At 42.9% G+C, this 24,456-nt stretch overlaps 1 protein-coding gene across 8 annotated transcripts in view; it reads left to right on the forward strand.

Annotated features, from left to right (window-relative positions):
* ZDHHC14 (zinc finger DHHC-type palmitoyltransferase 14) overlaps window positions 1-24,456 on the forward strand; it is a 219,287-nt gene that overhangs the window by 150,840 nt on the left and 43,991 nt on the right. For 3 of the 8 annotated variants that reach the window (XR_010918667.1, XM_067542473.1, XM_067542472.1), the window contains exons 8-9: window positions 2,623-2,725; window positions 22,386-22,488. Coding sequence is in view for 7 of the 8 variants with exons in the window: in XM_067542473.1 (XP_067398574.1) it covers window positions 2,623-2,725; window positions 22,386-22,469 (187 nt within the window). In the remaining variant the exon portion in view is untranslated. Of the gene's footprint in view, window positions 1-2,622; window positions 2,726-21,742; window positions 22,997-24,456 lie in introns of those variants that run through there. The other 5 variants (XM_067542467.1, XM_067542468.1, XM_067542469.1 and 2 more) reach the window with 3 other exon arrangements.

The following is a 24,456-nucleotide window of genomic DNA, read 5'->3' on the forward strand; positions in this document are numbered from 1 at the left end:
GCTGTTGGGGCACATGGCGGCCTGCATGTATGTGGTGAGGCTGTCTCGCCTCAAACTCAGGCCTCTCCAGGCCTGGTTAGCCTCAGTGTATGCACCAGTCAGGCACCCCTTGAACAGGGTGGTCACGGTTCCCCCAAGGGTCCTGGCCTCCCTGAACTCATGGAGGACTCCCGGGGAGGTGTTGAGAGGGGTTCCTTTCTGGGATCTGGCCCCATCGGTCACCCTGATCATGGACCCTTCAGACGTGGGGTGGGGGGCCCACATCAGCACTGACCTGAGCACCCAGGGGCTGTGGTCGGAGGAGGAGAAGAGCCTCCACATCAATGTACGGGAGCTCAGGGCAGTCCAGTTGGCCTGCAAGGTGTTCCTCAGATTCTTGAGGGACAGGATGGTTCAGGTCCTCACGGACAATACAGTGGCCATGTTCTATATGAACAAGCAAGGGGGAGCACGCTCCTTGGCCCTTTGCCAGGAGGCCATTCAACTTTGGGACTTCGCGGTGAGACACGACTTTCATTTATCTGCCTTTCACCTCTCAGGGGTCAGGAATGACGAGGCAGACCGCCTCAGCAAGTCATTTCTACCCTGCCACAACTGGTCACTACACCCGGAGGTGGTAACTTTTATCTTCTGCAAGTGGGGTGTTCCCCAACTGGACCTGTTCACGTCATCCTGGAACAGGAAGTGCCTGAGGTTCTGCTCGCTCCAGGGTTGCAAGCCGGGCTCCATCTCTGACGCGTTCCTCATAGACTGGAAGGGGACCCTCATGTATGCATTTCCCCCCATTCCGCTCCTGCCCAAGGTGTTCTTGTAAATCAAGAGGGACAAAGCAGACGTGATACTGATTGCCCCATCCTGGCCAAGACAGCATTGTTTCAGTATGCTGCTGGACCTGTCGATTGCCCCACCCGTGGAGCTCCCGAGGCATTACGACCTGCTTTCCCAGGACCAGGGTCGCCTGCTGCACCCGGACCTGGACTCCCTCCACCTGGCAGCTTGGAGGCTCTGTGGCTGATGGAGGGAGAGAGAGCCTGCTCAGTGCAGGTCCAAAAGATTCCACTGGGCAACAGAAAACCTTCCACTTAGGTCATGTACTGGGCCAAGTGGAGACGGTTTACCTGTTGGGCGGAGTCCTGGGGCATCCCGCTGAGCTGCTCGCCTATTCATGCTCCACCTGAAACTCCAGGGGCTGGCGCTGGCCTCCCTGAAAGTACACTGGCGGCTATCTCAGCCTTCCACCAACCACTAGAAGGGAGGCCCTTATTTCCCCACCCCATGTCAGTCAGGTTGCTCAAAGGGGTGGAGAGGCTGTACCCGCAGGTCCGTGACACGGTGCCTCCATGGGATCTGACCTGGTCCTCGCCAGACTAACGGGGCCCCCCTTCGAGCCCATGGCTACATGCCCGCTGCTTGTCCTCTCTTGGAAGGTAGCCTTCCTGGTGGCCATTACCTCGGCTAGGAGGGTTTCCGAGATAAGAGCTTTGACCTCGGAGCCCTCCTACACCATATTTTACAAAGACAAGGTGCGGTTGAGACCCCATCCAGCCTTCCTGCCTAAGGTGGTCTCCCAGTTTCATTATAATCGGGATATCTTCCTCCCCGTGTTCTTTCCAAAACCGCACGGGTCGGAGGAGGAGGAGCAGAGATGGCACTCGCTGGACGTGAGACGAGCCCTGGCCTACTACATCGAGAGGACAAGGCTGTCCCGGAAATCGACTCAGCTGTCCGTGACAGTGGTGGACCGGATGAAGGGATCACCTGTCTCCACCCAGCGCATCTCTGCGTGGATCACCGCCTGCATCAGGTGCTGTTACGAGCAAGTGAATGTACCACTTCTGGGGGCTGTTTCGGCGCACTCAACCAGAGCCCAGGCCTCGTCAGCGGCCTTCCTGGAGAGAGTGCCCCTGCAGGACATCTGCAAAGCAGCTACCTGGTCGTTGGTGCACACCTTTACGTCCCACTATGCCATCGTGCAGCAGGCGAGAGAGGACGTGGGGTTCGGCAGAGCTGTGCTGATGAGAGCAGCTCACCGGTGACTTCTACCCACCTCCAAGGTATGGCTTTTTAATCACCTATATTGGAATGGATATGAGCAATCACTCAAAGTAGAAAACAGGGTTACTTACCAGTAACTATTGTTCTTCAAGATGTGTTGCTCATGTCCATTCCACACCCACCCTCCGACCCCGCTGTCGGAGTCGTCAGAAAGAAGGGACTGAGGGCCCGCAGGGTCAGCGGTGCCTCATGTATCGCGGCATGAGCGCAGTATTCCAGGGGCACCTAAGCCGACCCTACGGGGTCTGCTAAGGGGAAAAAAGTTCTGGGAACCAGTGCACGATGGCGTGCACTCACCTATATTGGAATGGATATGAGCAACATATGTCGAAGAACAACAGTTACTGGTAAGTAACCCTGTTTCTTTTGCTGTTGGTGAGATGAGGTGAAGCCACATGTCTCAAATCTGAATTACAGGTTATATTTTAAAATAGTGATGATGATGATGACGATGCTTTAAGACTTGATGTTGTTGTAATATTGAAACCTGTATTTATTGGGGGTGGAGAGTTATTAATCAGAAGCTTCTAACAATCCTATGTTTGTTTGTTTTTAATTATTCTGTAGTCTAATTGACAGAAGAGGATTTATACAGCCAGATACACCACAGCCAGCAGCACCATCAAATGGCATTACAATGTATGGGGCAACACAGTCTCAGAGCAACATGGTAGGAACCATCCCATAGTGTTGTTCATCAAGATCCCTGTGAATGTTTCCCTTCTCTGCTTTCCTATGAACTAATCAAGTAATAAACTAACTGGATACAGCTGCCACTCTGATAGGTGGAATAATTCTTTATTAACTATACTGCAATAGGCTTATGCAGTAAGAAATCAAGGTTTTTGTCAATATTTATACAATAGTTTTCACTCATGGACAATAGAAAAGTAAGTGTTTTTTCCAAAGACATGAAATCTATCAGCTATTGAATATAGTGTCACTTTAACATATACTGTTGATTCCTGCCTTATTTTGAACTGAACTGTTCAGTCGTCATGGATGTACCCTTATTCATCAGTTTTCCAGAATAGAGTATCATTTCAAATCTCATTCTTCTCACATACTCTTTCTTCCTTTGCCTGTGCAGTGCAGATTTGTCTAGACTGACACACGCTTTTAGAGGACAGGTTAACAAAAGGAGATGATTAAGATGGGGGGTGCATTTTGAGAAAAAGGAGGAGGACTTTGAACTTCTAATGAATGACAGGCAACCTCAATACCATATCCAAAACTTGAAAAAAAATCTTCCAAAAATGTGCCAATGGTTCCTGTTGTGCCCCTCAATGACAAAGGACGTCACATCAGGAAAGCGTGACTTCCAGTGCCAAAGAGAAGAAAATAAATAGTAAAGATGCCCATTTCTGACCTCTTATTTTTCCAGTATGTGGATTGTGAGGATATGTCAAAGATTCATTAACTGTATGGACTCAGTGCACTTTTCCTTTCCTCAAAGGGAGAGGGATAAAGAAGTTCTCACCACAACCTTCTAGCATAATTTCAGTCTAGAGTTTTGACTGAAGAAAGAACACACTCCTCCTGACTCTGTGAGCTTTACTATCACTTAAATTTTTATAAAGATTTTACTATAAGATTTTAGAATTGAGTTTCCATTTATTGCTGCAAGGATTTAGTGGAATTGTTGTCAGTTTTCTTTATAATGTTTTATAATGTTAATTTTAACAGGTTTAGTATTTCTTAAGTGACTTCAAGTATAACCCCATCATTTATCTTAAGCTTTTTGTCAGCTACCGACAGGGCAGGCCATGCTAGATCTCAGTGCAACTTCTAGTCAAGAAGGTTACCTCAAACTGTAAAATCCTCAAAGTGTTTTAGGACTGCCTCAGCCAAACTTCAGGAGTAATTTAATATCCCTTTCCTTGGACTCTGTCAGGGACTTCTATGTATAGAGACAAATTAGCCACAGTAGGTCTTTGTCACACTGTACTACCATTTTGAAGACCTTTGGAACAACTGTATGGACATAATGTGGAGTCTTCCAGCAGGTCTCTTTGATCATCCCAGTCCATCTATATATTTAGGCTTAGCTTTCAGCATCAAGTTCTGTTAGAACTCTGTACAACATAGATATGTCCATACAATAATTTATATGCTTCAACTCATGTGCCTAATTAAATTCACTAATATAGTTCTATTTGTGCACCTGGGACCTGTGAAGCTGGTAAAGTCATTGTGACACACAGTTTTTATAAGAACAGAAACTCATTACCTACCAGATATTCATGACCAAATAGCCTGTCAACAAACTGACTTTGCAGCTTTTGTATCTCTAGAAAAGTGGAAATATCTTGCAATATTGATCATGAAATGTATTGAGATGATCAAATGTAAAGGGAGAATTGAGTCAAACCAATGAATGCTTCTGTATAAAGGGTGATGTATGCAGGCACACTGTATTATAGCTTTAAGTACTGGAGTTAGATCAGCAAATGCTCTAGGACTTTCCTTGTGCTGGAATGAATATCAATGCACCTGAAGTGGGAAAAACATTGGATGAAGATAAGCCCTGGAAGAGAGCATAGTCATTTTGAAGACTTTATGACAACTGTCCAGCCTTCATGCTTGAAAATGACTTCACAGAGGACACTTGGAAAATATAATAGGACACATGTTTACATATAGAAATATTTTTAAGAATCTCTGATATCTTGTTTCTCAAGATCTATACCATCCAGTTATAGCACTTATAGGCCAAAGACCCACACCTCCACACATCATATACAAGTTACAGGGAGATTTTCAAAGGCACAAATGGGAGAAAGATGCCTGCCTTCCATTGGCTTACAGTAGGAGTTAAGTGCCTAAGTGACCTTTGAACCCCAAAAATCTCTGACTTCTGTTGAGCTTTTCAGTATCCTGATCTTTAGCACAATGTTGTATCTCTTATCTATCTACAATTTTTTATACTTAACATAGTTCAGAAAAGAGTTCTTAACTTCCTTCCAGTTTGGTAGTCTAGTGACAGTGAAGCATATCTTTGATGCCCCTCACAGCTCCTTTTCCAATTGTCCCTCACCCATCATATTCCTTGCTCTCAGTTGCATGCTGTCCTACCTTCCAATGAACATCACTCTTAGCCTGAGGCATCTCCTCAGACCAGCCCTGCTTACTTGACAGCACAGGGGACTGAACCAGATGACCTATCAAGGTCCCTTCTAGTCCTCCATTTCTAGGATTCTGTGATAGCCCCATTCCCATCTTTAAATTTCATAAATAATCTTCCTCATTCATATCTAGGACCTTGGGCTCTGCCACATTACAGTTCTTTTTCCTTCCTGTCACCTTCAGTTAGCATTGCTGCTAGCTCTGAGTCCTTATTAGTCTTTCCATTTCCAGTTAGGATTCCAGCAGCCCGTTTTCAAGCTTTCAGCTATCTTCCAAGTCCTGTCTTTCTCATAGATACAAACTTCCCCAGCACCCTCAAATATCCACTATTAAGTCTTTTCAGAGATTCAGTGATTCCAAGGCCAGAAGGAACCAGTGTGATCAGCTAGTCTGACCTCCTTGTATAATACAAGCCATAGGATTTCCCCAAAGTAATTCCTAAAACTTAATTTTGCAGTTGTCTTGAAGACTGCTTTTGCTACATGGCAGTGACAGCCTGCTTACCTAGCAGCAGTTGCTAAATAGAACATGACCTCCAACCTCACTCTGGAAGCGTCAGTTTACCCTGAATTTCTGTGATATTTTTACTGTTGTATATGTACCACTGTATATCAGATAGAGTGAGACCTTCTCCATCGGTAACTAACCTTCCCTACAGTTCTCATTTTTGTGGTAGGATAATGCTAATACTACAGTTACCACTGCTGATAGCTAATGAAGATTTTTTTGGGGTCAAGTGGTGAGGGCCTATGCTGTGTGCAGCAGAATGTTGTGAGTGCAGGGTGTTAGGCTCTTCTGTTGTCCAATCCTGTCAGCAGCTGTTAGATTCATGCAATTAGTTGCTGACTCATTTTGGCAAGTGCAATTTATTAACACCACCCTGGATATAAGTGAAGTTTGAACAAGTTGGAGAAGGAATTAGGAGCTAGGACAGAGGTGGTCTTGGGGAAAATCCAAAGAACAGCCAAGCTCAGAGAGGGACAGTAACTGAAGTTTGTGTTTTGCTGAGTTATGAATAAAGGCAAACCCCAGGAAGGAGATGAGTTTGCTCACTAATCTGGATCTGTATGCTCTTTTGAAGATGAGGTTAGGGAGTCAATCTGTTCCCCTTTGATACCAGAGTGGATTTCCAGATGGCCTCTGCAAAATGGGGAATGGAAGAACTCCCATAGTGGCTGGTGGAACAACAGCTGCAGCAGCAACAAGCTCAGATTACAATCCACATCGAGTCCTGTTTGCAGCCCAACAACAAATATAGGTCCTAGGGCAACTCTTTCAGAGATTTAACCCAGCTTGTACCAGCCAAGCTACTAGTAAGCCACAGACTTTCCTGAGCAATCTGAAAGCATATAGTGACCCAGATCCTTATCGGATCACTCTTGAGAAGATAGCTGCTGCAGCTCAGTAGGAGGAATGATCCTAACCTATCTGTTTTTGACAGACAAGCTGCATAGTGGGCTCTAGAGTAGGTAACTGCTGCTGACTCTGGGTCTGTTTGAAGGCTGCTATCTTGAACAGGTTGTGCATTTTGGAGGAGAAATACCAGTAATGATTTTAAGGTGAGCGGCTTTCTCTAGGAATTCATCTGGGCAATTTTAACCTTCACCTGGTGCTTGATCGACTGGACAACTCAAGACCCAGATGTTAATAGAATTAGTGAATTTGATAATATTGGAGCAGTACATGGAAAATCTGCCTGGGAGGGTGCAAATTTCATTGCACCGGATCTCTGGCACCAACCGTCTTCGCTGGCAGAGGCTATGTAGCAGAGAAAAGATTGTCTGCAGACACACCCTTTGGAGAGACCACCAAAGACATGGCTATATCCTAAATATGAGAGAGCTGCTATCCACAGAGATAAGGCACAGGTGGTCCTGGAGGGACAACCAAGCTCAGAGAAGAAGCTTAGGCTGAGCCATATGTTGTGGTAGAATTGTTTAAAAGTTTTGGGTTTTTTTTTTAAAAAGCCCTACCCCAGTATTTGAGGTTATGTTTGGGCACTAGCCCTGCATTTGTGAGTTCTGCTGAGGACACGGTAAGGGCTCAGCCCATATACATGCAGACATGGATCATTATGCTATTCTAGAAGAATTACCAGTGCCATTTTAAAGAGATCATTTGGTAGAGACCTGGATCGAATATATCTCATTGTCCCAATATCAGTCTAAATTTGCCTTAATTTCAGGGCATTCATTCTAATTAATCCATCTACTGACTTAAAATATTCTTATCTGTTCTTAAATATTTATGGATAGATTTTTTATGATCCTCTTTAGTCACATTTAGCTGCACATTTTGCTCTCTTACACCCAATCCTTCAAAGATTTCCTGTGGGCTTAACTTTGTATCCTGTGTAGTCCCATTGAACTCAGTCGGACTAATCATAGCATGTAAAGTTAAGCACTTGAGTTAGTCTTTATAGAATCAGGCTATAAATCTTTCCACATAAGTCCAGCCCTCCTACCCACTTAACATTTTTTCACTGGTCTGTCTCACCTTTCTGTTGTTGATGTTCCAGAAATGGATGTAGAACTCCAGTGTCAGTCCCACCAAACCATACAGAGAACAGTTACCACTTTCCTTATGTGGAACACAAACTCATTGGCCTGTGTCTGCCATGATTCATTGATCACTCAACTATTTTTTTCTCCACTATCACTTCTGTACCTCTCTCATTATTTCTTTCCAGGTTGAATTAAAATTGACGGTTTAAGAATATTTTCCCCATTGGCTTGCGTCTTTCCAGACAAAGAATCTCCTTTTAATTCCAGCTTCTATCTTTTAATCTCTGTAGGCTGCTTTGTTTTATAACTTCATTTTTCACAACACCTTCTAATTCAGTATCATCTGTGAATTTAATGTGGTGTTTACCCTCTTCAGAATCCTCACTGATGATTTTAAATAAGTCTAGCTCAAAGACCAATCTCAATAGCAACCAACTACACTCCTCCTCCCAGTACAATACATTGCTTTTTATCGCTATCCTTATTTGTGATCCATCAGCCTACTTACAATTTGTAGCATTGTTTTTATGTTTAAGGGCATTTGCGGTAATTTTGCCAGTGAGATTTTGTGTAAGATTCTATTGAATTATTTACTTAAATCTTGATAATTACATCTGCATTCTCTTCGTTCACTAATTTTGCAGTCCTCGCCTTGAGTCTGTTTGGTGTAATTTGTTCTTCACAAACCTGTGGCTCCATTACTTTTTTGGATGCTCACACATTTTTTCTCTCAATATTTCCATTATTTTACTAGGGCCTGAAATTAGATTTACCAGATGGTAATTTTCAGGATCATACTTACCTTTTCTGAAGGTTGGTACCATATTTGATTTCCTGACCACTACCCTCTGCCTGGTACATCCCCAGTGCTCCATCAGTTTTCCAAATAATTTTCAGTAGTTTGGTAAATTCATTAGCTAATTCCTTGATACCCTAAGAAGCATGTCATCTGGACCAACAGTTGTTCATATTTCCCAAGTATTTCTTCCCCTACCTTTTATCAAATGCTATTTTACAAGCTTTTCATTATTTCACAATTGTCCAGATATCTTCTCTCTTGTTTAAAGAGTTCGGTAGTTTTGTTTTTTGTTTTGTTTTAAATCAAGGACTTCAGTATCTCAGCCATTATGGAATCATCCATTACCCTTTCCTCATTTATTCCTATTCTCTATTTAGTTCTTTTTTTCCTCTCGGAGATCTGTAAAAGCTCTTATTCCCCTTCCTCCTTGTGGCTACCATTAAGTCAATCTGCATTTCTCTTTTATTTATCTTTTCTTTACAAGCCTGGATTGATTTTTGTATTCTTATTGGATTTCTAATACAGAGTATTTTTCCCCTCAGTTCTTTTAGCAATCCATTATAAAGCAACATTTAATAGTTCTCATTGTATGCATTTTTTCCCCCAAATAAATTGAAGTTTGTTGTTAAGAATGGTGTCTCTTAGGATTCTCCACCTTGTTACTAACTGGTAAATCTTAATATTTCCATCCTTTGCATCATTCTTAGTCCATTTCTTAAAATTTCCTTTTTTGAAATCTAACGTCTGTACTATTGCATTCTAGGCATCTGTTCCTTAGTATCTTGGTAGTTTACTGGCACTGGTGCCAAGTTCCCTTATTTTTCTCTGTCCTCCATTTCCTCCCTTTCTCAAGATGTAGAGCCTCTGTTTGGAATCATAAAACTGCCCTCCACAAATCCTAGGAATCATTTTCATATATGTACAGCTGTTTGTTACCCACTAGATATCTGGATAAGGATATTCGTGAAAAGGCTTATCTTATGTTTTTTAGAACTTCGAGGTTTGATCCAGGAAATTTTAATTCTCACTCTCCTCATGGTCTGTAGCAATGTACTTTTATTTCCTTTGCTGTTCATTCCTTCCATTATTATAATTATTATTAACTAGTAAATATTTCTATTCTGATAGCACCTAAAGGCCCCAGTTGGGATCGATGCCCCATTGCACTGGGCACTGTACAAACACAATTCCTTCCATTCTTAACAAGAGTATCATCATCCTATCCTTCATTGTCAAAATATAGCTTGCTAGCATTGTGTACACTGTTATACAGTTCCATCCCTCTGTCTTTCACATATAGCTTGTGCCCATCTAAACTGACATTCCAGTTATGAGTTTCATCTCACCAGGTTTCAGTTATGCCCACAAGGTCGTAACTCCATCATTCAGTTCAGCCAATCCTCCTCTTAACCATTTATTATTGTTTGTGTTTTACTTGTAGCTCATTAGAGAACTCTGTTGTGCAGCCTTTTCTTAAATACTTAATTAATTAATAATTTTTTAAAATTGTAAAATTTTTAAAAATATCATTGCTGTTAGAGAATTTTAGCTATAAAGTACATTTTGCATTTAAAACAAATAGAATCTCTCGTGGTGGTGTTAGAATGTGAGAGCTACATTAATATGTGTAAGATATATATATATAATATATATAAAATGGGGTAAAATCAAATTTTCTTCAGAAAACCTGTGTCCATACATTTCTTTGTATCAATTATTTGTGAAATAAAGTAAACAATTAGCTTTTTCACATTGTCTAATTTGCATTTGGTACATGCCTGTTGTTGTGAAAATAAATATCAAAGTGACAAATCTCCATATAGATGTATTTATATAATATACACAATTGAACTTGTGTACTTATAAGCACTTGATCCAGTATTTTTCAGGCTCAGTCAGCTGCTCCAGTAAATAGGGGGAAGCTGTGTATAGCAAATAAAATCAGATGATAGGATCTAGAGGACGAAGGAGCCAAAAGGGTTAACGCTAATCATTTTGAACAATTTAGCTTTAAAGAGTTTGAGAGCCCATTGTTGGTTTTTGTAAGGGTTTTCTTTTTTTTTTTTAAATCTAAAATTCTAATATTGAAAAATTCAATGGAATATCTTTGAGGACACTTCCTACTAACATTTTCCATTTGTATTTTGTGTAACCCAGGAAACAAATCATATAATCTGGGAACATCCTCATATTATCTTTAAAGACAAATCTCTTTTTGGTAGCTTGCATTTGTCACAAATCGAAGAATGCTATATTTGCATAAAAATGCCATAAATTTGAGAGATTCATTTAATGTTATATACCTCTTATTATATAAATCCCACTATAATCCATTTTCAAAACACATTAAAACCTAGTATGTCCCAAGATTTGCCTGTTTAGGACTGTGGAAAACTATTTACTATTATATTTTCATAAGAAGTTGCATATTTGATCACTGTTCATGAAATGCAGAATAATGGAAATCTAAACAGAAGCTGTGTAAGTAAATCGTGCATCTAAACAACACAAATGCACTAGAGATTATCACTGATCTGTTCCAGATGTTCTCTTTTCTTTAGTTGACTCATAAAAATAATTTGTTGCTATCACAAGTTGAAAATGTATATATCTTTAAATTGTACTGTACATATGAACTGGCATAACTACACATTTGGTAGGATACCATCTTGACATAGGGTAAGGAGTGAGAACTACCTTGCTCTTTTTTATATGGCACCAACAATGAGTAAGGTGATTTACAAACATGTAAAAAGGCATAGTGCCTGTCATGAAGAGCTTGAAATCTAGACAGTATGCAAACTGAAGGAGGCAACAAAAAGCAGTGTGAATGAGTAGTGAAGTATAGCATATATCTTGTTAGATCCGTTTCCACCCCTCTCCTCCCCCCGTGGGGTGTAGGCTTTTTGGAACGAGTGTTTTTAAAAGATGGATTTGAAAGACTGTGGCAGTGGTTTCAGATAAGGGAAGGATTCATGGAAGTGGAGACAAAAGAGGATACTCTTTTATACACATGAAAGGCTAATAGATATATGGCTTCCTTTTTAATGGAGCTTTATCAAGCTATTTTCTCAGTATCTTTGAGATGTTGGTTCAGTTAAAATGAATTAGAATTCAATAAAAATGATTTAATGCAAACCATTGCATAAATCAAAGTAAATTACCTTCATGCTATTTTAAATTGTGTAGTTACGGTGCTGGAACACATTAGGCAATGATCTGCTTTTGAAGATAAATGCTGAAACATCACTAAGGCAATAAATCAGCTGCTAAAATTATTTATTATGAATATGCTTTGATGGTTATAGCATGCCTTTGTTATATGAGAGTATAGTCTTTGGCTAGTATTTCTCAGAGAAGATGGAATTTGTTGTCTCTTTGGACGGTTTGGAATGCTGACTCCATCTTTATAGGGCATTCCTAATAAGGTTGATATAAGGGATGTAGTTTATTTAATTACTTGGGATGGGGTGAAATCGAAGTTTATTAATCAAGAATAGGTCTTCACAATGAATAGTCAATCAAGGGCTTGATCCTGCAAGGTGTTGCGCACTCTGCCCCTGCCCAGCAAAGCACTAAAGCATGTGCTCAGCTTTAAACTTTGGAAGTCATATGGAACTACTTACATGCTTTGCTACATCCAGGCCAGAGTGCTCACCAGCAAGACCTGAATGAGAAGATTGTATGAAAGGGAAAAATGTAATTGAAAGTCAGTGTATATGTCATTCTGGAAGATGAAACTTCATAATGAGTGTACAAACTACATTATGGGTGAAAGTTTCAAAAGTGCCCAAGTCCCACTAAAAGGCAGTGGAATTTAGGCTCCTAAACCATTTAGGCTCTTTTATAATTTTTGCTTTATATATTGTGATTATGTGATCATTATGCACTATATTTTATGCTAGCTTCTGTAGGGCCATTTCACTTGGTGGGGGATCTGAATGATTTAAAATGTTTTCTTGTCGTCTGCTTTTTGGAGCAGAAGAGCCTCTCTTCCAGTGAGTTGCCACAGTATTTACCTGAAGGAGGTCTTGAACCTGACTAGGCTCTCTGGGAATTGCTCAAATGCAAATAACAGATTATAACAATTAGAGATATTCTTAATTGTTACTATATTTATAATCTATTTATCTGAGTAATTTGATTTCAGTAAAGAAATCAAAGTGGCACTTATGAAGTACGATGTATCACTCCAGTTATTTTCATAAATACCATGTTACTGCATGTGAATATTTATAAGCAAATTACAATATTCCCAAAATTACCAATTAATGTAGTTAATAAGGTGGCCTGAGGAGGGGGCTCTATTATTAGTTATGGGCAAACCTCAAAATGTTCAGAATTTAGGTTTGGATAAATATCCCCATGTTAAGCTGCCTGATCAAACTATTGAAACCTTATACAGCCACAAAATTGGGATGAAAATCTTTCAAGAGGGGCATTTTCCCATGAGATTTTCAACTCTTTTAGAATCAGAGGTTAAGGCCAGAGGGTACCACCAGACCCATCTAATCTGACCTATTGTATATCACAGGCCACCAGGAACACTCAGTACCTGTACACTAGTCTAATTCTGCTTGTTGAGTAAACTTGGAAGTATTACAGTTCACAGGAGACTTGACTGCTATGTGCTACAGGGAGAGAATAAGATGGACCAACGTATACCAGTGCCCAAAGCCACTGCAGTGGCAGGCAATTGATTAAGAGAGATATACGCAGATAATTCTTCTTCCAGTGCTTGCTCATGTCAATTTCAAGTAGGTGTGTGCGCACCGCCTGCACAGTTTGTCGGAAGTGGTACCCGGAGTGTCGGCTCTAGCACCCCTGGAGTCACGCCTACATAAGGGCCTTGCCGATCCTCCGTCTCTTCAGTTCCTTCTTACTGCCTGTGATGGTAGCTGGAGCATTGCTTTCTTGCTTTGCAAGCTTTCCTATTGTTCTTCTAGGAGTACCTGTTAAATAGTTATTTAGTTTGCATAGTCTTAGAATAGGAATAGTTACCAGTTATCAGTTTTTTCCCCTCTCCGCCCTGGGGATGGGGCATGCCTGGTTTCAAGCTCTGTGTGTCCTGTAAGAAGCCTATGCCCAGGGATGATCCTCACTCATCCTGCCTAAAGTGCTTAGGGAAAGTCTGACCAATGGGATCATTGCAAGATTTGAATAGGCTTCCATCCCAGGACCCAGAAGGAAAGAAGCCAGAGACTCAAATTCTTGTTGACGGAATCAGCCCTCCGCCCTATAGAGCAGAGCCCGTTGGAGAAAAGGCCTTGCACCTTGGCCTCCATGCAGAGTGCATCGGCATCAGTGAGGGGAGTGGTGCAAAGGAAGGACTCCACACCTAGAGACTTCCGGCACCAGCATACTTCCCTGGCACCGAAGGACTCAGCACATGGAGAGACATGGCGCCACTTCCAGTTCCTGATGCCGCAGAAGAAGATGGGCAAGGAGCATCTCGCCAACGCCAGAGTAATTGGCGCACAAGGGCTTGAACAAAATGCGACCCATGCCATGCCACTTATGCCCCGAGCCCGCAGCTGTGGCACCGTCAATTCCGGCCCCACAGAGGGATTCGTCAAGTCCAGGCCCAATGGACTCCCTGCAGGGAGACAGGCAAGAGGATGAGTTACAATTTCCCTCCATACCTGAAATGTTTGAGGCTGCAGTGCAGCTTATCAAGGGTACGGTTCCACCACTCCCACCGAGGTATGACCGGGATCGAGAACCAGCACCAAAAAGAGCCACGGTGCCATCCAAAGGCAAACCTGCCCTGATGGTGAGGTTGCACTCCCCATGGCACCACTTCCTGGCACCGCTCAACACCACACCTCCATGGTCTCCAAGGAGCGAGTGGTTCTCATCCGACTCCAAGGCGGAGTCATATTTATCAAGGAGGAGCTGGCACCAGAGGGTAGAGGAGACATACCTCGATGCCATGGCCCCCTCAGTGGCAGATGCCAGCCCAATGGCCATTGTGGACCTCGGGGGTGTACCACCAGGCTTAGGGGTCCCAGTCCGGCAGGTCTCAATTGTTTGCCTCGGACTTCAGACCCCAGCCATCCCACTCTGCTGGAAGCATACCACATGACACCAGGAAAGGCTCCAATCCCAGCACTGGGCCTGACACCTCCCTTGATGCCAGTAACGAGGATGAGGGTCTGGCACCGCATGACCCTTCCAGTGCTGAAGGGCAGGAAACATTGACCGTGCTGATGAGAACATCATCCTTCTTGTCCCCCAATTAAGCTGTGGCAGGAGCAGCGGCCACACCTATGCCAGACGACAGCAGGATGCACTAGGAGCTGCTTCGCAGGGTGGCACAGAATATGGATCTCCAGGCAGAGGAGATCATAGAGGTGGACATTCTGGCCCCAGAGGGTCCCTCCAGGGTCACTGTGCTATTGATAAAGACTATCCAGGAAACCACAAAATCTTTATGGCAAACATTTGCCACTCTAACTCCTACTGCAAAGAAGATAGAAAGAAAGTACTTTGTACCTTCAAACGACCATGAATACCTCTACACCCACTCTCCTCTACGGTCACTCGTGGTGGCGGCCACCAGCGAGCAAGAAAGGCAAAGTGAACAAGACCCCACACTGAAGGCTAAGGATGCTAAGAAGTTGGAGTTCTTCAGAAGGAAGGTGTACTCCACCAGATGGCTCCAACTTTGTATTGCAAATCAGCAGGCCATCCTCAGCAGGTACACCTTTAATTCCTGACAGTCCATGTAAAAATTCATTGAGTAAGTACCATCAGACTCCAAGATTGAATTCACTGCCATGGTGAAGGAGGGTAAGGCAGTGACAAAGAGTCTGCTTCAGGCGGCCTTAGATGTAGCGGATACAGCAGCTTGGACTATGTCTTCAGGAGTAGCCGTGAGAAGGAGCTCCAGGCCTCGGGCCTCCCACATGAAGTCCAGCTAACTATACAGGACCTTCCATTCGAGGACCCAGCCCTGTTTTCATCACAAGCCAACTCCAAGCTGCATAGCTTGAAAGATTCTCAGGCCACACTGATGTCCCTGGACTTCCATACTCCAGTGCCCCAGAGGAAACATTTCAAGCTGCAGCACATGCCTCGGTTCTACCAAGGCCAGCCAAGGCAGGACCCCAACTGCAGAAGGGGCAGGAATAATAGAAGGAGGCCTCCACAACCCTCCTCTAACCAGGGTTCTGGACAAACAAGGCAGTCCTCAGGGTCCAAGGAAAACTTTTGAGGGTGCGCCTGAGGATGGCGCACCAATCAATGTCTCAGAGCCACCCCTCGTTTTATTTTCTGACCGACGATCCCACTTCTACCGTGCGTGATCCCAGATCACATCAGATCGATGTGTTCTACGCACAGTTAAACTGGGATACTCGCTCCAATTTTCATCTCTCCCACCTTCCCATCCCCCACCCTCCCTCTCGTGTCCCTCTCACGAGCAACTTTTTCAGCAAGAAATGCAAGCAACTTTAAGAGTAGGAGAAGTGGAAGAGGTACCATGGGAGCTAAAGGGAAAGGGATTCTACTCCCATTATTTCCTAATCCTGAAAGCCAATGGGGGCCTTTGTCCCATTTTCAACGTGAGAAACCTCAAGAGATTCATGAAGAAACTGAGATTCTGCATGGTCTCCTTGGCCTCCATCTTCCTCTCTCTGGCTCTGGGCATGCTGCCCTTGACTTGAAAGATGCATATTTCCACGTGGCCATTTTCTGGGGTCATAGGAGGATTCTCCAATTTGTAGTCAATCAGGCCCATTACCAGTTCACAGTCCTGCCCTTTGGACTGTCTGCGGCTCCTCATATATTCACAAATGCATAGAGGTAGTCACGGCATTTTTGAGAAAGAGGAGAGTACAAGTGTAACCTTACCTCAAGGGACGAACCAGGGTGCAGGTGGAGGTGGATGTGAGATTGATAAAGTCTACCTTCGACAAGTTGGGCCTTATGATCAATAAACAGACGTTGACACTCACTCCCACCCAAAGGGTAGAATTAATTGGGACAGTTCTGGACTCTGGTCAAACCAAGACATCCATCCCAGAGGCTTGTTTTCTGGCCCTTTGGGGTATCATAGAGAACTTAAACTGTTATTGCCGAACCACAGCTCAAAATTCGCTAAAACTGCTGGGGCACGTGGCAGCATGCACTTATGTCGTTGAACATGCAAGGCTACGCTTCAGGCCCTTACAAGCGTGGCTAGCCTCGGTTTACCATTCAGCTCAGGACAAAATAAACAAAGTAGTTTCCCTCCGCCCTTTGATGTTAGAGACCCTGGATTGGTGGTGCAACCCTTACACTCTGTGCAGGAGTCCCCTTTTTGTCACCGCATCCCTCCATATGTCCGGTGACAGTTGCTTCAACTCAGGACCCAAAGGCTTTGGTCCCACACAGAGCTCTTACTTTACATCATGAGGGAGCTGAGGGCATACATCTGGCCTGCCAAGCCTTCCAAGTTCACCTAAAGGGCAAAGTAATATCGGTCCTAACACACAATACAACAGTGATATTTCATATAAACAGACAGGGTAGAGCTTGCTCCTCTTCCCTGTGCCAGTAATCCCTCAGATTTTTGGACTTCTGCATCGCTCAATCAATACACATGGAAGCATCCTACCTGCCTGGAGCTCAGCATGCATTGGCCGACAGCCTCAGCAGGTCCTTCCTTAGTGAAGAATGGTCGATCTGCCCGGATGTGTTGAGCAGCATCTTCCATCGGTGGGGCTTTCCCCACATGGATTTATTCACAAGACTCAAAAGGGAAATGCCTCCAGTTCTGATCTTTCTAGAATCACAGCTCAGGGTCCATCACAAACGCCTTCCTCATCCTGTGGACAGGTCGACTGTTCTACACCTTTCCACCTACCCTCATCCAGAGTCCTGCTGAAAATCAGACAGGAAAAGTCCACCGTGATTCTGATAGCCCCTGCTTGGTCTTGCGAGCATTGGTACACCACACTCCTCGACCTCTCAGTGGACACCCTGATCACTCTACCTCTACTCCTGGATCTGGTCATTCAGGAGCACAGCAACATCCGACATCCCGGTCTGGAATTCACAGCATGGAAGCTCCATGGCTGAACCCCTTGGAGCTAGTATGCTCAGAATTGGTTAGAGAGGTCCTTCTCAGCAATAGAAACCCCTCCACTAAGGCCACCTACCTAGCTAAGTGGAAGAGTTTTTTTGGTTTGGACTGCCCAGAAGGGCATCCAGCCCACACTGGCATCAATTCCAACAGTTCTGAACTATTTGCTATATCTGAAGTGTCAGGGACTATCTGTGTCATCAATTAAGGTCCACCTGGCAGTAATTTCAGCATTCCATCCCAGAGCAGCAGATCTGCTCGGTCTTTGCTAACCCTTTGGCACTGCATTTTTTGAACAGTTGGGCAGGCCCTTCTACACGCCAGCCAGTCCCCCAATGGGACCCCAACCTCATTCTGTTAAGGCTGACAGGACCACCAGTTGAACCCCTATCGACATGTTCACTCCTCTACCTTTCCTGGAAGGTGGCCTTCCTGGTGGCCATAACTTTGGCCAGGAGGGTATTGGAGCTCAAGGCACTCATGTCAGAACCTCCTTATACAACTTTCTTTAAGGATAAATTACAACTTCATCCTCACCCAGCTTTCCTTCCAAAGATGGTTTCCCAGTTCCATGCAAATCAGGCCCTCTTCCTCCCAGCTTTCTGCCCAAAACCACACACTAACAGCTGAGAGCACAGACTTCATTCACTGGAAGTCAGGCGTGCCTTAACCTTTTACATCAAAAGAACCAAACCATTCAGGAAGACAGCACAGCTCTTCGTAGCAGTGACAGATAGAATGAAGTGGCTACCGGTTTCTTCTCAAAGGATCTCTTCATAGATCAGTTTGTGCACCAAGGCATGTTATGACTTGGCGAATGTGCCTGCTCCAAAGCTGCTAACGGCCATTCCACCAGAGCACAAGCATCTTCCATCGCTTTCCTGGCCCAGATACCAATTCATGACATCTGTAGAGCGGCAACGTGGTCATCTATTCACACCTTTGCTGCTCACTATGCTGTTACCCAGCATGCCAGAGATGATGCCGCTTTCGGCAGAGCAGTGCTTCAAACTGTGGGACTCTGAGCTCCGACCCCACCTCCCATAGACTGTTTTGGGAGTCACCTACTTGGAAATCGACATGAGCAAGGACTCAAAGAAGAAACATGGTTACTAACCTGTAAGTGTTGTTCTTCAAGATGTGTTGTTTATGTCCATTCCAAAACTCACCTGCCCACCCCGCTGTCGGAGCCAACCGGCAAGAAGAATCTGAAAAGGTGGATGGTCAGCGGAGTCCCTATATAAGGTGCAACTTCAGGGGGCACTAGAGCCAACCCTACAGGTACCATGAGGGGAAAACCTTCTGGCGAACTGTGCATGCGATGCACACACACCTACTTGGAATGGATATGAGCAACACATCTTGAAGAACAACAGTTACAGAAGATTAGTAACCGTTTTTTCCAGCAAATGACCTGCACTCCATGCTGTGACAGAAGATGAAGACTCTCCCCCCCTCCGCTCTCTCCCCCTCCCCGTTCACTGCCAGTCTGACCTGGGGGAAAATTCTTACGATCAGGCTGGAAACAATACAGGAATGCCATTTTGACATAAAATATTATGCCTTCATTTTTACTGTATTTTATATACCGTATAGTACTGTGATTGATACTATATCAATACCTAACATAGACAAAAGAGCAGTCCATCTTATAGTATTCTGGCATATCTGCTTCTGAACCCAGCTGAAATTCAGAAATGTATCTATGGGAAAATGAAAAGTAATGTAGGATCATTTTAATTTTTTTTACTTTTTATTTGCAAGGGCGTGGAGGGGACTACTACTATTTTATCAGATTTGTTTGCCCAGGCCTATTACCTAGATTATGCAAAAAATAGCACTTCCATAATTAAGGCCAAAAAAAGAACTGAAGGGCAATCAAGTTGTTTTAAAAATAATTTTAAAGAAATTTGTTTAAATTATAAATGAAACTTTTGCTTTGTGTTCTTTCAAACTTTGTCAAACTATGAACTGGATTGATGATTGTATGTGTTGTCTTTGCAACATTTGTATTATACAACACAGAAGTAGAATGGCAATATATGGTATGTCAGAGGAATCAAGTAGGATGTGAAAAACTAGAGTACAAACACACAGGCCAGAAACTGCAGGGCTAATAAGAATTCTGGAAACCTTCCCCTAGTAAGTCATCATACTAGTGAGTGGAAAAGGGTCTTCACTTGGAAGTAACCGTACACGGGAAGCCTTTAATAAGCAGCAAGTCTTAAAATAAAACATCTCTGTAATTAGTTAAAAGTAGATAGTGTTTGGAAGGCAGCCCTTTTAGTCTGTTACATCAAAACTAAAAATCCTTATTTGGCAGTGTAAAGGTCTGGTCTGTCTCTGCACACCCTCTTGTGACCCAGTATGGTGCTGCAGCTGTGCCCCATCTTAATTTCCCCTGATTGGGGCAGCAATAGGTTCACTTTAACAGCCCAGGGGGCAGCAGAGGGGGGGAGACAGAGAAGAAGCCAATACACCCTAATAAAACAGCATGTCCTCTTTAATGAGGCTTCAGGGCAGGAGCAATTACAAAAGATGGTTCATAAGACCCTCCACTCAGGACTCTGGTCCAGAGCTCTGAGACATAACATCAAGTATCTGGGTCTAATTAGACTGGTCTTCTGGAGACTCAGAGAAATCACCAGCCACTGCAGCATACATGGCTTCTCCTTTCCCCTCTCTGTCAGCTGCCTCTTCCTGTTTATATAACCCAGCCCTAGGGTGGACAGGGCCTTCTTGATTACAAGGTGTAAGCTCCAGCCTGAAAGAGGTAGTACACTCCTTCACAGGCAGTTGCCTCAAAACTGATACCTTGTTACAGGTTTTTCGAAGAAGGGGCTTATCTTTGCCAATCAATGGTTTGCCCATGAACATACTTCAAATTCTAGTTAGTTGGACATATTCTAATATTGTGGTCTACAGCTCGGCCACCCTGAGGATTGACTGACGGAGGCCTACTCTACACTGGCTGTGGATTTTGGTGGCAGTTGATGGGAGATACATAAGCTACATACAGGAACTTGCGTATCTCCCCTCGACTTCCTAACGCCTACTTACCTCAGCATCTCCACTGTGCTGCACCGACAAGAAATGTGCTCCCGTCGATGCAGAGCTACGCTACTTGCCAGGGTGGATTTACGGAGTCGACTTCTGGGTTCGATTGAGCGAGTCATTCCTGCCGCTCAATCGAACCTGCAAAATCGATCCTGCACTGCCGGCTGTGCCACAGGCAGTGTAGATATAGACTCATTTTGCAAATACTGTTCTTGCAAAGGATTTTAGGCCAAATTTATTCCTGGTGTAATTAAATAGAGTTACATCTGCATGTATTTGGCCCATTATGTTTAAAAAATCTGGGATGCTTGCCAGAAAACAAATGTTTAATCAGCTACATTTTGGTCCTCCACATTGTCAAGACTAAACAAATGAATAAGCAGCATAAAAAAACCATGAAAGTGAACTTTTCTATCAAGTCCATGTGGCCAAGCTGCTGGCTGATAATTGTTTTGTACATATCCCCTGGCTGAAGAATATTAACAGCTTAAACAACCTGGGAAACAATGAGACTATGTCACTAGATTAATTTTTACAAAACTGGCAGCATTCAAAGTGATGTTTGCCCTGAAAAAAGCTCTTCTATAGCACAGTAATCCTTTGCATCTGTGAAGACTGGTAAAGTGAATAAAAAGGAGACGAACCTAGTTCTATAAAACTCAAACAGATATTTGAAGTATGACTGAAGACTTTTTCTGAATTCCTACCCGTCCTAGACTAAAAGGGGATGTATAAAAGTTGTCCAGCTGCCTACTAAAATGCTTTCTGGAGTCAGTGTCACTTGAGTTGCCACTTTTGTCCAAATATGCAGTGAACCAAGCAAAATCTCATCACTAGGCATTTCCAAGATTTTTAAGTAAGAATAAAAAAAACCCCTAAGTCAAAATTGTTTAGGAAGTACCTCTTTAGAGTTTAGACTCTCAGACACTGTAATGTTTATCATCGCCTACTCTGACTTTTATCCCAAAATGCAGCTGGTTTAGTTATGCATGCTCTTTTTTTGTCAGCAGTCTAACCATGGAATGATACTAATGACTTTCTTCTTTCTTCTCACATCCCATTTTTTTCCCATACCTCTTCTGTCCACATCCATTTCTGTTTTGTTTGCCTTATATCGGTATTGACCCCCTTCAGTGTGATCAAGATCAGTGCATTCAGAGCACTAAATTCGTTTTGCAGGCTGCTGCCACACCACTACTACAGAGTGAACCCAGCTTAACTAGTGAAGAGCTATCTTTACCAGGAAAGGCCACTATCGGTGCTCCTTGTGCCACGCTAACCCTAGGGCAGCCGACACCACCGTCCTCCATGCCAAATCTCACATCAGAAACAGGCTTGACAGACATGATACCATTAAAAGAGGAGCATGAAGGTCATCAGTTTCTCACGCCTGAGGAAGCTCCATCACCTCCTCGTATGCTGCCAGCAGGGAGCCCGATAACACACAGCCATACCATGCACGTCCTGAGCCTAGCCAGCCAAGATTCATTGCATGAAGACTCAGTGCGTGGTCTCGTGAAGCTTAGCTCAGTTTGACCAATTTTTATTGATGACGTTATATCATATTATGGTGGTTGTACAAACATTTACCCAACAGGAAAGACTTTACAGTACCACTGTAAGACTCTAACATGCCTATATAATGAAAACTTTCCCATGTAATGGAGTTTACTAAATGGACAAATTATTTTTTCAATGGAGCTATGGCATTCTTTTGACTGGTTTGTTAATGATTCTGCTTTGATGGTGACTGCTTCTATTTTTTAAATAAAACCAGGAATGGTCAGTAATCCTGTTAACTGAAGATCTGGGCCCAGCAACTTGGAATTCCATCTGTATGATGACCTTTATTACAGTATAAAAAAGAGAGGTTCTTGGATGTAAGTGTCATGCTATGTTTTTATGCTCTTGTAATACACACTTGTTAAGGCTTACCACACTTGTGGCCAGAATGATCTGCACTTACATGTTATGCTACTAATATTTGAAATAGAAAATAACCATTCCATTTGTTAATACAAAAAAAATGACTGCAGATGTGGATTTGCATGCCACGCTAAGGTATGTGTTACAGTGGTGTTGGTATTAAAAGAGAGTGCTGCTTTTTTGTTTGTGAGTTTCAAAGTACTGTTTCATTTAAAGACGGTGCAACAAACTAACGAATGGACAATGTTATTTTTTTCAATTTTTCAATTTATTAAACTTTATTTTAAATTAATCAGTGGTGCCTATAATATGGAGGGCTACTGATTTTTATTATGCTACATATCATTTAACCCTCTATTTAATTGTTTAGAATAAGGTATTGTGTTGTGCCATACCACAGATTCTTCCACTCCCTTGTGTGATAAGATTACCTTTGAACATCCAATAAAATGACATCCTCTATTTCTTTGGATATGCGTACAGTTATCCTTACACAGTTTACTGAAAAAGAAAAGTCACATTTGGATGACATAGTCTATCAAGGGGTTATGTTTTTGACTTTGATACATTTGCATAATGATCCCAGAACTACAGGAAAAATTTGACCATGAATTGTTTTGCTTTGGTATTATGTAAGGCTTTATATAGGCAATATATTTTCGTGACACAGGGTTTCTACAGCAAACCTGTGTTTGGAAACAACATAGTTAATAATTGCTTAAGACCTAAACTTCTGGATGTTAGGCTTTGGGAGGAAAGGAAAAGTCAATGGAGTAAACCTGAACAACAAGGGATTCACTATAGCTGCCGTCTGGTCATAGCTTTTCATAGGTACATTTTCATCTATTATTTAAAATGGAAATATTTATATTACAAAGTTGTTCTATGCTTCAATTTGTGATTAGGGAAAATTAGAGTTATGGTTTAAGGAAAATATCTCCACGCAGGGACAATTGAAGAGGATCCTGTGTATAAACTGAGAGAACTCAAACACTTGTAATTTACTGTATATGACTTGCTTTTTCAGATTCTAGAACCTGTAATAATCTCTTCTCAGGATAAATTAAATGCAGAGAGTCTTTCCAGATAAATCAAGAAGCATGACATCTCTGCGTCATTGAGACATGGTCATTCATGGACATCAAGTGAAAAAAATTGCCATATTTTTAAAAAATAGCACAATAAACCTCCTGGAATATAGCCATCTATGCTATTGAAATGTCAGATGACATGCTGACAAGAGCCTTCATACTTTGAGATTTTGTAACCAATTTTATTTCTCTAAATGGTTTCACCTAGTTGTAGGTATAGAAAATATAGAAGAGAAGCTTTGGTAACATCAACTGATTTCTTGGGTCCCATTTCACAGTAGGTTATAACTGGACTAGATGACCTCTTGAAGTCCCTTCCTGCCCTAAATTTCAATGATTCTATACATGGTCCGCCATTGACAGTGATGGTGAGCCATTAAAATGTTTGCAAGCTTTCACAGCAGGGGATATGACTGCTCAATTTCTTTTCCCATTCAGTTTTGCAAGATTGCTCAGAAATTCTTCAGCTGTCCTTTCCAAAGAAGAACTCCCTTTGTGCTGGATTCCAATGCACAGCTAGACAGCTGGGTGCTATGGTGATGGGGCCAACAGAAAAACATAGGGAGATGAATAGCCATGAGTTTCAACCAAAGTAACAGCAGTAGCTCTGGTATGGGGAAGGAAAGCGTGGCCTGGTCTGCACTGCCACTGGCAGTCGGTGGTTGCGTATCTCCTGTCAACGTATTTACGTTGCTATACTGCAGCATCTTCACTGAGCTGCGTCAACAGGAGACACCCTCCAGTTGACACAGCCTTACTCCTTTTGGGAAAGTGGATTAATGGCATCGCCCAAAGAGCACTTCTGGGATTGATTGAGCAGGTCTCCATGAC

The sequence above is a fragment of the Emydura macquarii genome, unplaced genomic scaffold (genome assembly GCF_026122565.2).
Source record: "Emydura macquarii macquarii isolate MOO-44397 ecotype Brisbane River unplaced genomic scaffold, CSIRO-AGI_Emac_v2 contig_705, whole genome shotgun sequence".
NCBI classification, from domain to species: Eukaryota; Metazoa; Chordata; order Testudines; family Chelidae; genus Emydura; species Emydura macquarii.